The sequence below is a fragment of the Rattus rattus genome, chromosome 1 (assembly GCF_011064425.1).
Source record: "Rattus rattus isolate New Zealand chromosome 1, Rrattus_CSIRO_v1, whole genome shotgun sequence".
In the NCBI taxonomy this organism is placed as follows: Eukaryota; Metazoa; Chordata; class Mammalia; order Rodentia; family Muridae; genus Rattus; species Rattus rattus.
In genome coordinates this window covers 206977764-206993344 of record NC_046154.1, presented here as the reverse complement: position 1 = coordinate 206993344, position 15581 = coordinate 206977764, and the positions used below count along the sequence as shown (strand labels likewise).

Genomic DNA, 15581 nt, shown 5'->3' with positions numbered 1-15581 from the left:
ACTGCAAGATGAATGACTTCCAACATACAAAGTTCAGTAGAAAAAAGGAAGACCATCTGCTTCTGCATGGCATATTGTCTAGAGAGGATTCATGGGTGACTGAAACTTGTTTTCTCTAGCCAAAGCTACAGAAAGCCATAGACCAGTAGGGTCGTAAAGACTATTTTTTCTCTCCCTCACTGCAAAAACTTCTCTTTATCTCAGTAGCACATTAATACTCCTTTCCGTGTTTTCCCACTTTATAGAATCATGATGTGTTAATCATAAGAGAAAAAACAGAAAATACCTCAGGGCTCTGAAATTCTATATTTTACTATTTCTGGATTTTTCCTTAAATCACACCAGTAGGACACAAATCTATTCCATTTTACCTCATCTCTTTGTTTTCCTGATGTTTGTTTTGTCTAAATGAAGTGTTCAAAATATACATATTTAGACTTTCACCATGTACACAAATGAATAAATATAGTCTTATTTGCATAATTTCATCTTAATATAAATGGTAGGATACTATACCTATAACCCCTGAACTCACTTTTAAAAATCCCACTGTCTTATTCATTTTGATGTATGTGAGCCTAGCTTACCATGTTTGTTTTCTAGTATCTCCTTGTCTAAGTCTGATCTGGTTTAGTATTATTCTCCTGTGATAATGAATCTCATGTCTATTAACAATGCTGTGATAATATCTTTAAATGTTTATTAAATTAATTAAATAGTCTCTTTAATTATTATGGAAGAGTTTTTCAAAAACTTTCCTAGAGTCAAGGAATGCTTGCTTGCATTTCTAGTTCTCTGAACTAACAGATAACATCCTCTCTTAGAGCTGCTGCTTCCCGCAGTGAAGTTTGATTATTTCCAGTCATCTACTCCCCTTGGGTGAATTTGCTTTTTTTGTTCTAGAGATTTCAGGTGTGCTGTCAAGCTGTTAGTGTATGCTCTTTCCAATTTCTTTTTGGAGGCACTCAGAACTATGAGTTTTCCTCTTAGCACTACTTTAATTGTATCACATAATTTTCGATACATCATGTCTTCATTTTTATTAAATTCTAAAAGGACATTAATTTTTTTCTTTATTTCTTCCTTGACCAAGTTGTCATTGAGTAGAGCATTGTTTACCTTCCATTTGAATGTGGGTTTTCTATTGTTTTTGTTGTTATTGAAGACCAACCTTAGTCCCTGGTGATCTGTTAGGGTGTATAAGACTATTTAAATCCCCATTGAGGCATGTTTTGTGACCAATTGCATGGTTAATTTTGGAGAAGCTACCATGAGGTGCTGAGAAGAAAGTATATTCTTTTGTTTTAGGATGAATTGTTCTATAGATATCTGTTAAATTCCTTTGGTTCATAACTTCTGTTAGTTTCACAGCGTCTCTGTTTAGTTTCTGTTCCCGTGATCCGTTCATTTATGAGAGTGGTGTGTCGAAGTCTCCTACTATTATAGTGTGTGGTGCAATGCATGCTTTGAGCTTTGAGAGTTCATCTTGGCAGATTTTTCTTGTGATGAGTATGAAGTGTCCTATCTTATCTTTTTTGTTAATTTTTGGTTGAAAGTCAATTTTATTTGATATTAGAATGGCTACTCCAGCTTGTTTCTTGGGACCATTTGCTTGGAAAAAATTTTCCCAGGCTTTTACTCTTTGGTAGTAAGAGTAAAGGTCCACTTCCTACGTGTGGCAAAATGCTGAGTCCAGTTTACATATCCAGTCTTTTAATCTAAGTCTTTTTACTGGGGAATGAGTACACTGATGTTAAGAGAGATTAAGTAATAGCAGTTGTTGCTTCCTGTAATTCTTGTTGGTAGAGGTGGAATTATACTTGTGTGGCTCTTTTCTTTAGGGTTTGTTGCAAAAGGAGATTATTTTCTTGTGTTTTCTAGGGTGTAGTTTCCCTCCTCATGTTGGAGTTTTCCATCTATTATCCTTTGTAGGGCTGGATTTGTAGAAAGATATTGTGTAAATTTGGTTTTGTCATGGAATATCTTGGTTTTTCCATCTGTGGTAATTGAGAGTTTGGTTGGACATAGTAGCCTGGGCTGGCATTTGTGTTCTCTTAGAGTCTGTATGACATCTGCCAGGATCTTCTAGCTTTCATAGTTTCTGATGAAAAGTCTGGTGTAATTCTTATAGGTCTGCCTTTATATATTACTTGACCTTTTCCCTTACTGCTTTTAAAATTCTTTCTTTGTTTTGTGTATTTGGTGTTTTGACTATTATGTGATTGGAGGAATTTCTTTTCTGGTCCAACTATTTGGAGTCCTGTATGTCTCTCGTTTGTTCATGGGCATCTCTTTCTTTAGGTTAGGGAAGTTTTCTTCAATAATTTTGTTGAAGATATTTACTGGCCCTTTAAGTTGGGAATCTTTGCTCTCTTCTATACCTATTATCCTTAGATTTGATCTTCTCATCATGTCCTGGATTTCCTGGATGTTTTGGGTTAGGAGCTTTTTGCTTTTTACATTATCTTTGACTATTGTGTCAATTTCTTCTATGGTATCTTCTGTCCCTGAGATTCTCTCTTCTTGTATTCTGTTGATGATGCTTACATCTATGGCTCCTGATCTCTTTCCTAGGTTTTCTATCTCCAGGGTCGTCTTCCTTTGTGATTTCTTTAATGTTTCTATTTCCATTTTTAAATCCTGGATGGTTTTGTTCAATTCCTTCACCTGTTTGACTGTGTTTTCCTGTAATTTTTAAAGGGATTTTTGTGTTTACTCTTTAAGTGCCTCTTCCTGTTTACCTGTGTTCTCCTGTATTTCTTTAAGGGAGCTATTTATGCCCTTCTCAAAGTCCTCTATGATTATCATGAGATGTGATTTTTAAATCCAAATCTTGCTTTTCTGGTGTGTTGGAATATCCAGTATTTGCTTTCATGGGATAACTAGGTTCTGATGATGCCAAGTTTCTGTTGCTTAGTTCCTTAGTTCCTTAGATGCCTCTACCCATCTGGTTATTTCTGCTGTTAGTTGGTCTTGCTGTTTCTGACTGGAGCTTGTCCCTCCTGTGAGCCTGTGAGCCTGTGAGCCTGTGAGCTTGTGAGCCTGTGAGCCTGTGAGCCTGTGAGCTTGTGAGCTTGTGAGCCTGTTATCTGAGGAGTAAGAGTGCTCCTGGGAGACCCGCCCCCCTCTCTCTGTGTGCAGGTTTTGGCTCACTAGGACTGTGGGACAGCTTTAGCTCTGAGCACAGATGGAGATCAGAAGAGTCCTGTAACAGACCACTCTATGGCTCTTACATCCCATGTGCTGCAGCCAGGTCTCTTGGACAGTCAATGGAGAGAAAGTGGGGTCACATCTGTGGGCTGTGGGCTTAGGAGGGAGTAGGCTCCTGGCTGACCAGCACGATGTAGGCAGGTTTTGTGTCCAAGGGCTGTGGTACAGCCCCAGCTCTGAAGATGATATTTTCTAGTTCCATCCATTTGCCTGTGAATTTTATTAAGTCATTGATTTTAATAGCTGAGTAATACTCCATTATGTAAATGTACCACATTTTCTGTATCTATTCTTCTGGGTTGTTTCCAGCTTCTGGCTATTATAAATAAGACTGCTGTGAACATAGTGGAACATATGTCCTTCTCATATGTTGAAGCGTCTTCTGGGTTTATGCTCATGATTGGGTCTTCAAACAAAACTATTTCCAGTTTTCTGAGGAACCACCTGACTGATTTGTTTTGCCCCTGATTTATCTCCATTTAGTTTGATATTGGCTATTGGCTTGCTACATACTGCTTTTATTTATCTTTAAGTATGTGCCTTGAATTCCTGATATTTCCAAGTATTTTAACATAAAGGGGTGTTGTATTTTGTCAAAGGCTTTTTTAGCATCTAATGAGATCATCATGTGTCTTTTTCTTTGAGTTTATTTATGTAGTGGATTACATTGATGAATTTCCTTATATTAAACCATCCCAGATCACTGAGATAAAGCCTACTTGATCATGGTGAGTGATGGTTTTGATGTGTTCTTGGGTTTGGTTTGCTAAAATTTTATTGAGTATTTTTGTATCAATAGTCATAATAGAAATTGGTCCAGGGGTTGGGGATTTGGCTCAGGGGTAGAGCGCTTGCCTAGGAAGCGCAAGGCCCTGGGTTCGGTTCCCAGCCCCGAAAAAAAAAAAAAAAAAAAAAAAAAAAAAGAAATTGGTCCAACGTTCTTTTTCTTTGTGGGGGTGTTTGTGTGAGTTAGAATACATCAACCAACAATGAATAATTTAAAATTAGATCAATTAAAAATATAAAAATATTTACATTTTAAGTATATCTTATTATAATAAATGTATTATATGATAGGTTTTAGATAGATATAGGGAGGGGGTAGGGATAGATAGAACAAGGAGTGGGGAGACTGGAGAGCCATTCAGATGGCTCAGCACTTATCACCAAGTTTAAAAACCTTAGTTTTTATCCTCAAGACCAACATGATAGAGAAGAGAACTGACCAGCACTGTACCTTCATGTGTACACACATACACACATGCTTACCTACACATACATACACATAAGACACTTGCATGCACATGCATGCAAATACAAATGAATAAAATAAAAGGCAATAATAAAAAGTATGGAAGGATGCTCAGTGTCATTTGTCATTAATAAAATGTAAAGCAATACCACAGACAAATGTTATATGTATATGGGGCAATTATTCATTATTAGTGAGAATATTAAAAGGAGCAAATTGCAGAGACTAGTTTTGAAGTACCTCAGTAAATTAAATCTAGAGTACTAAATGATCCATAATTTCTTCTATTTGGTATATAAACAAAATTAATGACAATATATCCACACACACACTTGTGCATATGTGTATATAATAGTGGTATAAAATACTTTCTCTGTCATAAGAAATTAATCTATAAATACTTTCAAGTTTTACTGGTAGGGGACTGCTAACTGGCTATTTATTCCATATCCAGGCTCTATATTGCTGGGTAAAACTGAAGCCAGGGTGCTGACACCATGGTGTTAAAAGTCATTCAGCATGGTTTCTTTCTGAAAAGGAATGGAAGAAATAGAAAAAAAAGAAAAAAGGAAGCAGACATGGATTGTACAAAGGTACAGGAGTGCTAGACTATGGGTATAACGTAAGAGTGCTTGCTTAGCAAGTTTGAAGCCCTAGCATCAAAGAAAACATGTCAGAGACACATACCTGTAACCCACAGCACTTGAGAGGTAGAATAAGAAGATCACAAGTTCAAAGTCACTATTCAATACATAGCAAATTCAAAACTAGCCTAGGTTACAATAAATCCATGTGTTAAAAACAACTTAAAGGGCGGGAAGAAGAAAGAGATAATGGATTAAGTTAAGGAGTAGAGCCAGCTAAAAACATTACGGTACCTTCAGGAGGAGTTCCAATGCTGCCGCCAAGGCCTAAAATAGCCAACTTGTGAATTCGAGGCACCACCATCACTGCAGATTCTTCGCCCCTCTCCCAGTGGGGTATTCTGACCTGCTCCAGGTGGACATTTTCCAGCCCATCTTGTTGCAGGTTTTGGTACATGATTTGGATAGCTTTCTCTAGGTTCTTAGAGCCACTCAGTCTGGGTCCAACAGTATCAACTAGAAGTCCCAAACGCTCATACGACCGGTTCTGGTATTTTCCATAAACAGCAAGGTTGATAATTGCTTTAGCAACATCTTCATAGTTGGCTATTTCTTCTTTTATTTCTTGAAATGTTCGCTGAGAAACACCACTCTTGTATATAGCTTTTCCAGAGCCCAAGGAGAAAAGGTGAACAACAGCAACGAACAGGAAGAAAAGGAACCTCATTGTCCCTAGTTTCTTTTCTTCCTGAGAGAAATAAATAAAAAACATGTTTTAGGGAAAAAGAATCTCACGGGCATCTGCCCATAACCCATGGCCTACTTTCCTTTTCCTCTTCCTTTTCCAACCATCATCCAACCTCCCCCATCATATTCAAGCAATAGAGTCCCTATGAAAAGACAGGCCAAAGAACAATGCTTGGCCTTATTGACAGGGCAGTGTATCTCAAATGCATAGAGTCACTTGTTATCTAGGGATCTTGTTATTAAAAGACAGAGACAGAGACAGGAGAGAGAGAGAGAGAGGGGAGAGAGAGAGAGCTATAAGGAGAAGACAGAGAAGAGGAGAAGAGCAAGCAGTAGTCAAAGTGAAACTTGCTGCATGTTCCCCTTAATGGAACTCTAGCAAACTGGGTGTCCGCCTTCCCTCTGCCCAAATGGGCTCTTTCTTATTTGCCTGGAAAACTCGAACTTTGAGGCCATCTCAGATGTTACTTTTTTTTAATATTCTTATTTCCACTAAAGATACTTGATTCTTTTTAACAATATTTATTGAATACCAGGTATATTCTAGGAATTGTGATACACTTTTAGAAGCAGAGAACTAAAACAAATGCAGAAATGAATATGGGGATTTGTTATTCTTTAACTCTATGATATACATTACCTGCAGATTAATAATAAAAATGGTGCAATTCATTTATTTCATGATTGTTTTGTGTCAGACACTATCCTACATACACTGCTCTTGTTATTATATTTAATCCTCACAATAACTCAGCTTCAGGAAGCAGACTCTTGTGCTCTTTGTTTTTATAAATAAGGAACTGGAGCACTAGCACAGAGAGATTAAGGAACTGGAAATATCGAAAGCTTTTTCCAATTCTAAGCTCTATGCTAAACAGTGCTACTCATTTAGCACTGCAGAGAGTTCAAGTCCATAACAGATAATACAGAGACAAATAAGTGTGTGGTGCTGCTCAGTTTAGGACCCAATAGTCCCATGGCTTCATTTTAACTTAATTAAAATTAAGCAGAATTTAAAATTAAATTCCTCATTCATTCTAGACATGTTTCAAGTATACAGAAGGCACATGTGACTAGTGGTTGCCACCCCACAAAGTTCAAACAGAATTACTGTCATGGCAGAAAGCTTGGATAATATCAAGTCGGACACTTTTTAAATTGTGTAGACATTGTGGCTCTACGATCCCTTCCAAAAGACATATCAACATTTAATTGCTATCATGAGAGTTGTTGGGAAGTGAGACCTTTAAGTTTAAGTCTTGAAGGTTGCACCCTTCTGAATGAACCAATGTTGTCATCACAGGAGTAGGTTCATCACAACCTCTTCTAGTCTCTCTTATATGACCTGCCCTGTCCTTCTGCAGTGTGATAAGTTAGGATAATGTTATGACAGAATTTAAAAAACCCTCTATCAGGTTTTCCAGTCTCCTACTCAGGAGGCTGTTCATTATTAATTATAGTCTGTGGTGTTGTATTGAAAAACAAAATAGACAAAGACAAGACTTTCAAATCTAATAAAAAAAAGCTTTTTCTTTTCTTTCACTTATCTAATTCATTGTTACCTTATTTCACAAAAATATTAGTTTGCAAAACATTTGAAACTACAAATTACTCCTGTACCACAGATATCAGAAACTGTTATGCAAATACATTTCAAATTTAACCAACAACATCTTTTAAAAATGACACTGGCAATCTATTTAAATGTGTCTTTCCTTACTCCTTCATCTCTCTCTGTGTCTGTCTTGTTCTTCCTTACCTCCTCTTCCCTCTCCTTGCCCCAGATATGTATGTTTTTAATCTTATAGACATACATTATTTGAAATGTTGCTAGTCCAAGCTGAGATACTTTTAATTGGAAGTGCAGAATGTTCTACTATTTTTATTTTAAAGCTGTAAATGTGAAAATGAAAGTATTCCAGATATATTGGATTGCTTAAAATACATGATTAACTTTACTCATTTGTTTTTACTCCTTAATCTATCTCACCTTATTTTAGTCAATAATGCTATAGCTGCATTCAGCTTTATACTGTTCTTCAAATTCCCAGTGCTTTCATAACTTAGGGTTGATACACATTCATTTTATTACATTGCAAATCTCTTCTCCCCCACCCTATGCACATTCTCCTGTAAGTACCTATTCTCACTCTTTAATGAGAATGTTTTAAAAGTAATCTCACATGAAGACCTACTCAACCAAACCTCTGAGCTGTTCACATCATCTGTGTTCCTATCACAACTAATGTTAACAGTCATTTGTATATAAATCTGTCTCCCCCAGCTCAAAATGCAGTAAGATCAATAATCCAGCACTGTCCTTCCAATTGCAAGATACAATATAGTTACTTGGGACCTTTTCATTCAAGGAATAAATAAACCTTTAATCTCTTTAGGTCTTAGCTTCCTTAGAGTATGAGAGTAGCCTTCTCTCCTTCACGAACAATCTACCAGAAATAAAAAGTTGCTATAATATTAAATCATTGTGAAAATTATGACAACTATGCATTGTGGCTGACTTTCTTACAAGTGTGGTTATCCTATGGTTCTTTGTTTCTATAATCGGAATACATTTTGTTAAACAATCAAAATAATGAAAATATTTCATTGGACTATATTTTTTAGACAGGGTCCACTAATTCCCTGGCTGTGGATCTGGACTACAGAGGAGCAGGAAACTGAGCAGTAACATACATGTATCTGATGGATCTGCCTCTGTTCCTGATCGTAACAGTGACCGCTGTCTTCAAGCTCCCGGCACTTTCACTTTTCCCATGCTAGACTTTACCCTCAAATTATCAAAAACTAACGCTTTATCTCAAGTTGCTTTAGGTCATAACTCCTTCTCTAAATTCATTTGACAAAAGTTTACTGGGCCACTCTAAACTGGAGACTAAGTTTAAGAGATAGTACTAAAGAACTGGCAGGCATAAGAAGAGACGGAAGGGAAAGCCCTGTAACTGAAGGAGTTGCAAGATCCAGACAAAAAGAAGTTGACGTGCTTAAGCTAGGACACGAAAGTAAGCAGTGTTTGGCTGATGGACTCATGGATAAGATGGAGCTGGCACTCGATAGGAAACAAATGTACAAAGGGAGGGCAACTTTATAAAATGTAGCCAGACACAGCAGTGGACATGACAAACAATGAATAAAGTAGAAAGAAAAATGCAGAAGACACAGAAGCAGCAGAATAGAAGTATCTCCTCAGAAAACACCTATCATACAGAGTTCCAAGTGGATACAGCCAAGGGCCAAGGAGGGCCGTGACAGGGAGGGCAATGAATGTACACCTTCATTCACTACCAGGAGGTCAGGAAAAGATCTCCGCTACACCTAGACCCTGAGGACAGAGACTCCATCCAGGAGCATATCAGGACAGGGACAGCATAAAATACCTCAAAAATCTCAAAAGAGACATTACTTATTACCTAGAAATTATTCTATAAATTTCTCAGAGGGATGAAATAAAAATGCTGTACACGTAGACAATGTACAAGAATTCATTCACACAGACACTCAACATTTTTTCATTAAAACCCCCAAAATACTAATAAACTAATTGAGAAAAAATGATTAAGAATTCTTTCATGCAATGACAGAACTACTTAAAATGTCAAAATTTAAGCTGCACAACATTTTTAATGTTCTTTATTTGTATACAAAGAGGACTGAATCATTGTTCTTTTCCTTGAATACACACTATAGAAATAGCATATCCTTCAAATGTTAAACAACTATTTTTGATTTCAGAAAGTTTAAATACACATACACACATATGCGTGCGTGTGTGTGTGTGTGTGTGTGTGTGTGTGTGTGTGTATCATACAAACTTAGTCTCAGGCAACTTTGGAACACTATTTTACAAAGATTTGTTTTGCATTTTGCACATATTGCCTGCATAAGTCATATACTTCTAAATATTTTTTCCTGAAAATTCATTGTTTGAAATAGTCTCAGCATAGGATAAAGTAGGCTTCATTCCAGGGATACAAGGTTGGTTCAATATACAAAAATTCATTAACATAATCCAATATAGAAACAAACTCAAAGAAAAAATATTATATGATTCTCTACTTAGATGCAGAAAAAGCATCTGCTGAAACAGCAACACCCATTCCATGTGCAACACTAAAACCCTGCTCCCACACCCCTGGGCTGTCTGCCTCTATCACTGTTACACTTATCATAGGAACCTATTTCATTTCTTTTTTCTACTGTAGCGTTCACCATTTAAAAATACGTCATTACAAATCACATTTCTTTAATTTCTTCTTTATATTACAGTCACGATAACGATTGATTATTTAAAAATATACATAGAACATCTGTGATGTTCATTTTAGGAATCTAAAACAATCACTTTTTAAGAATTGTGTCTCATGCGGTGGGGAACTAATGATTTAACTAAATTGAATTAAACTATTTTCTTCCTCCCCCTTCCTCACTTTCACTTCTAAGCAGAGAAAGTCTTGTGACTCAGTCCCACACAGACCTAAATAGAAGCACCTGACCAGGATGGAGGCACAGGTGCTACATCCCTTTCTTTTCATAAGCAGAGCAACAAAGTCCAAAGTACTCATCCTTCATCACTCAACAGCAGAATAGCACCATTCCCTGAGAGAAGACGCTCTATTTATGTTAAGCACTGTCACTCTAGTTTTAAGCTCATGTAGTCTGTGATCACAGCCCATTTTCTCACACATGGTCTACATAGTTTCCCTGGTGCTCACAAAAGTCTAAACATCCAGCACCAGACCCCAATTCTTTGATTCTAAACCTCCTCCGTTCCCAACCCTAGTCTACTCCTAAACCTAGTCACTACTTAGGAAAAACACTGGCTTCTCTCTCAGGGAGAGAGGGGAATGTTGGCACTAATTATCCCATCTGCCTTTCTTAGTGACTAACCCCACTTCCTTCTACCCTCACCTTCTCTTCACCTGCTTAGAAACCATAGCCCAACCAGTCTTACCATCACGCATCTAGTATGGTTTGTAGCTGGACTGCTGTTTGACCACAAGATTTATATAAACTACAATCGAATCACTCTCATGTCTAAAGCATGTTCCACGCCATTTGTTAGTCTGTATCACAGTGACGCTTTCTGCTATGATTTGAATAGTGGCAGGCTGTCCAGAATTCACCCTCAATCGCATCCTCAGTGCAGTTCCTAAGAGGTGTTGCTTGGGAAGATGTCTGGGTTCTGCTACCACAAATGCTACTCAGCCCCTTTATTAAATGCTATCTGTTCGTTTGTCCATTCCACTATGTGAGGACACCATACTCATCCACTCTGGAATACATGGTAACTGAATGCAGCCTTGAAAGCAGATTTCCACACCAGAAACTCCATATTAGCACTGAGATCTTGGACTTCTGGCCCCCAGAATTATGAAAACAATTCTCTTCTTTAAAAGCAACTTAGCCAGAAGGATTTTAATAAAGCAATGCATATCCATGACTACAACTTGCTAGTCTTCATAAGTCCTCATGTTGCAGCCCTGGCAGGCTGTTCATCATGATGTCCATTTATGGACAATCTTTATGCATCTCTGATTTTGCTTATGTTTTCCCTATGCCCAAACAGCATTTCATAATATCTCACTGAAGACATTGGTCATGATGCAAGGTGCAGCTTATCAGTCTCTACGTCTCAGGTATCGATGATAATTACACACAATATGCTACTGTCTTGTTACCATGCTAAATTATAAAATACTTAATAGTGACAGTATTTCACTTTTATAAAAACTCATTGAACACTTTCTCCTCAAGGAATGCATTTTTATCCTTACACAAAACCAAAACCACAATATCTGTCAATAAATATTTATAGAATAACGGAATATACTCATCAAACAAGTAGTCTTATTTCGTAATAGAAGTATATGGCTCCAACTCATTACTTTCACAATTACTTTTCTTTTATATTTTTGGTTGTGAGCCTAGCCTTTAACGGCTGAGCCACACAATTACTTTTCTCAAACAAGACATACATCAATGACAAGTCCCTGGGTTTACCGTTAGTGTAGTTACAAAGATAATCTCAAAGAGATGCTCTCCTGAGGAAATAAAAGTACCCAAAAGAATTGCTTTACATTAGCTTGGTAAAGGCCTGTGTGTTCTGTAATTGTTCCAAAAGGAAAAAGTAAAACCTACTTATCTGACTGATGTGTAAAGTGTTCTACAAATATTACTCACACTTATTTTTATTTCTGGAAATAGCCACAAAGGAAAGAGACACAATTATGTCTACTTGTTAGAATGAGAGCGGAAAGGGCTGCTGCATGTCAGCTCCCATATTAGGCTGACAATCACTTGTATCAATTAGCTACACCTTAGTTTCTGACAAGATCTGTGATAGGGAGTCTACCACTTAATATAGCAGATCGAACACAGGTATCTTGAAGGAAAGGAGACTGAAGGAAGAGAGAACGATCCTAACAGATCCATGACATTCCTTTCTGCTTCCATCAGTCCTGAAAGCTACAGCAGAGGCTCAGAGGATTATAGAAGAAGGACAACGAGTATACTGATGCCTGACCAGAAGAATCTCTGGAGGGAGGCCATGATGTGTGGAGAAAGATCCAAAGGTAGAACCTTCTCTTCTCACTGGCTGCATTGAATGGCTCATGACTCCATGTAGATGCTGAACTGCCTTCATTTCCCTTTCTCCTCATCCAATCAGAATAAACCAGAGTTGACTCTTTGGGGAAAGGGGAGAAGAGAATCTTGATAGTCCACTGTCTACTTTTTAGTGTTGAGCATTTTACTTTTATATATTGGAAAACTGGCTGGACTCACTTCCCCCGTTCTTTTCTTTGTTAAAACAACAAGCATATGTTTATACTGCTCACAAAGAAATGTGGTTGTCATTCAGATGGCTGAATGTAACTCTCTTTTGACCAGCATCTCAATAGGACTGAGATACATGAATAAGAAACTCCATTGCTTGCTTTTGAAGAGAATAAATATGGATAAAATAACAATGAAAAGTCAGCTGATAACCTTACAACAGACTCTGTATTTTGGAGTTACAAAATCTGTTTACTAAATTTAAAGGTATAGCAGGCAGTCATGGAGCCTTTGGTAGCAAAAGACTAATCATGAGTGTGGTTTCTTTGACAGCTGTCTGTAACATATAGACATACACACAACCAGTATTTTTACCCAAGCATTTCAAGTCAGCAGAGGCTCCGATAAAAGTTCACTTTATTCCATTGGTGGCTAAATGTAACCCTGACCACTAGCATTTCTAAGGTCCCAACCATCTTAGAGAAAAAACAAAAGAGTAAGGAAAATGGAATACCAGCTCTATAACATGGTGGTTTCTGAGTACTAGAACCTTCCAAAATAAGAGTAATAAGAAATGCTTTATTTCTGCCAATAAAACAGGTGAAGCATTCCAGATCAAACTGATTAACATTTTTAAAAATTTACAAGGTGCAACAACCTCTTCCAGAAGCAGAGGAGAAATTATGGACTTCTTTAAGTCAGACAAAATGCAAAATTATTCCATAGATGCAGATGCAGAAGCTAGAAAGCTCTCAGAGATCTATATACTTAATTACCATCCACCAGAACAGGGTTACTGAGAGCTGCTCATGAGTCCTCATGAATTTCTATGGGTAAGTAGTATGCTTGCCCAAGCTACGCTCCCCCTGAACTGGCAAATACGTTCTAAGGAACACTGGCAGAGATAGCAAAAATCCCTGCTCGTGTCTGCCTTTTAGTTTCTCTTGTTTGAAACAGGCCTTCCCATCCCAAAACACAGAGGCAGAAAACCTCCCACTGAAGTTTCCTGAAAACCCACTTCTTATATCAGTCCAAGCCAAGGAGGTCTGTTCAGCAAGTCATTTATTGCGAGATTTGCTATTAAGTCTGTCAAACAGACATACGTGGAAATACTGCTTCACTAAGCAGCTGCAAAATTTCATGAGCTTAAAGAGAAAATATCATCTAGCTGTACACCGTTAACAAAAATTCACCGATCTGTTTTAAAATCTGATATTCAACTACACTTTTCCCTAAATCCTAGCATTTGTTCTCTGCTATGAAATGGCTGCCACACAGCACCGCTGGCAAACACTGGCTTGACAGCACACAGATTTGTTTCAACAGTGCACTACCTCCTTCTTCAGGGAACACTCAGCATCTGTGGCTTCAGGCTACAAACAGGAGAAAGTACTTCTCAGTGGTATCAGGGGAAACGAATGCTGATTCCTCTCTCTCTCCAAATGGTCATACATTAATCAAAGGTTGCAAAGGGAAAGCGTTAAGCTAAATAGATTCACAGTAGTAGATCTAAAACAATTACTCAAAATGCTTAGTCAATGTTCAATCAAACCACTGTCGCATTACAACAGGGCAAAGGCAGCAAAGTGACATGGAGAAGACAGAACACTCATAACACAAGCTTTCTAGGAATGGAGGACACGGGGAGATATAGAAAGTGTTTGGTAGCAGAAAATTAAGATGATAGCCGAAAAATCGTAAAAGAAAACAAAACAAACAAAAAAAAACCACGGAGACAAATTTGGAGTGTGAGAGAAAGACCATGGTGTGAGAAAAACTCATCCCAGCCTGGGGGTGTGAGGTAGGGGTAAGGGATCCGGGGCACAGAACTGGAAAGCAGCTAGAAAACCAGCTGAAAGTGATTTTTCTTCACCAGCAATTTCTCTGTCCAAAGGGTAATTTTTACAGGGACAAGCACATTTATCAGGTGACAAAGCGTATATAACTTAAAGGATGATAAAGATGGGTCTGATTCCAGGTAGAGGCTGCAGAAGAAGACGGCTGCCCTTGGGGACAGTCCAAAAATGGCACGGGTGGAAGACAGGAAGGGATCATAGACACTGTGGAGCACATGCATGTCTGTGATTTATTTCCCCGATGTCTTTCACTGTAAAGATGAAAGGTCCAGAGTCGGCTCATTCTACTCAGTGTTGTGGGAAATGAGGTGAGGAAACACTAACTTCAGAATAATCACCCCGTAATTGCCTGGAGGTCTACTAAATCTGTGAGGGATCACTGTGTTTCCGAAATGCACAGCGTTTGATTTCCCTCCAGAGAATGCAGGAAATTGTAGCCTTTGAAACAGATGAGAAGTTTTGGATAACATCAGATTCTATTGGAAAGCCCTCGGGTAATGAGTTGGCAACTCGAAGCCCACACAACAGTGTCTGATACACTTAGTAGCAGATGAGGAGAAGTTTGTTGTGACAGCTGTGTGGAAAGAAGGGGGAGGGGGGAACGTCTGGAGGTTAGGTGGATTTGAGAAGGTGATCCGGCCTTGAAAACTCAGTCTTCTCAGGAAGAGAGAAAGCCCAGAAAGTGAACAAAAGAAACAGGCAGGAAGCAAGTGTACCCAGCATGCGATGGAGTTTTCTGCACAGCTTCCTTTGTGGAAAACGTGCACTGGCCAAGGGCAGGAGACACTGTTCCTTGCAGGGCATATTCAAACAGAGAAAACGCTAAAGAAGACCCTACTGTCTATTTCCCCTTGCCAGAGGATGTGCACTCAGCCCTGTGTTCTCCCCTCACCAAAATGTTCCTCTTTCGTGACTTCCCTCACACAGGGCATGACAACAGTGACAATCACACTGGTGGTGTGTCCCGCACAGGCGTACAGATACCCTGCTGGGAAGAAGACTAGTTCAGAAGATTGGCCTTCCCCTTCCCTTAATGAAGTGCTGTGTGCTGCAAAGAAAAGACAGGAGCATATGCCCAGGAGAGGTATAGCTGGGTCCTCAGGTAGTGGAATGTCCAGTTTTCCTGAGGAACCTCCAGAC

General features: G+C 38.3%; 1 protein-coding gene across 1 annotated transcript in view; it reads right to left on the bottom strand.

The window, feature by feature from the left end:
- Cpq (carboxypeptidase Q) overlaps positions 1 to 15581 on the bottom strand; it is a 247703-nt gene that overhangs the window by 150101 nt on the left and 82021 nt on the right. The window contains exon 2 of the mRNA XM_032914237.1: positions 5341 to 5794. Coding sequence (XP_032770128.1) covers positions 5341 to 5773 — 433 coding nt within the window. The 5' untranslated portion in view covers positions 5774 to 5794. The remainder of the gene's footprint in view (positions 1 to 5340; positions 5795 to 15581) is intronic.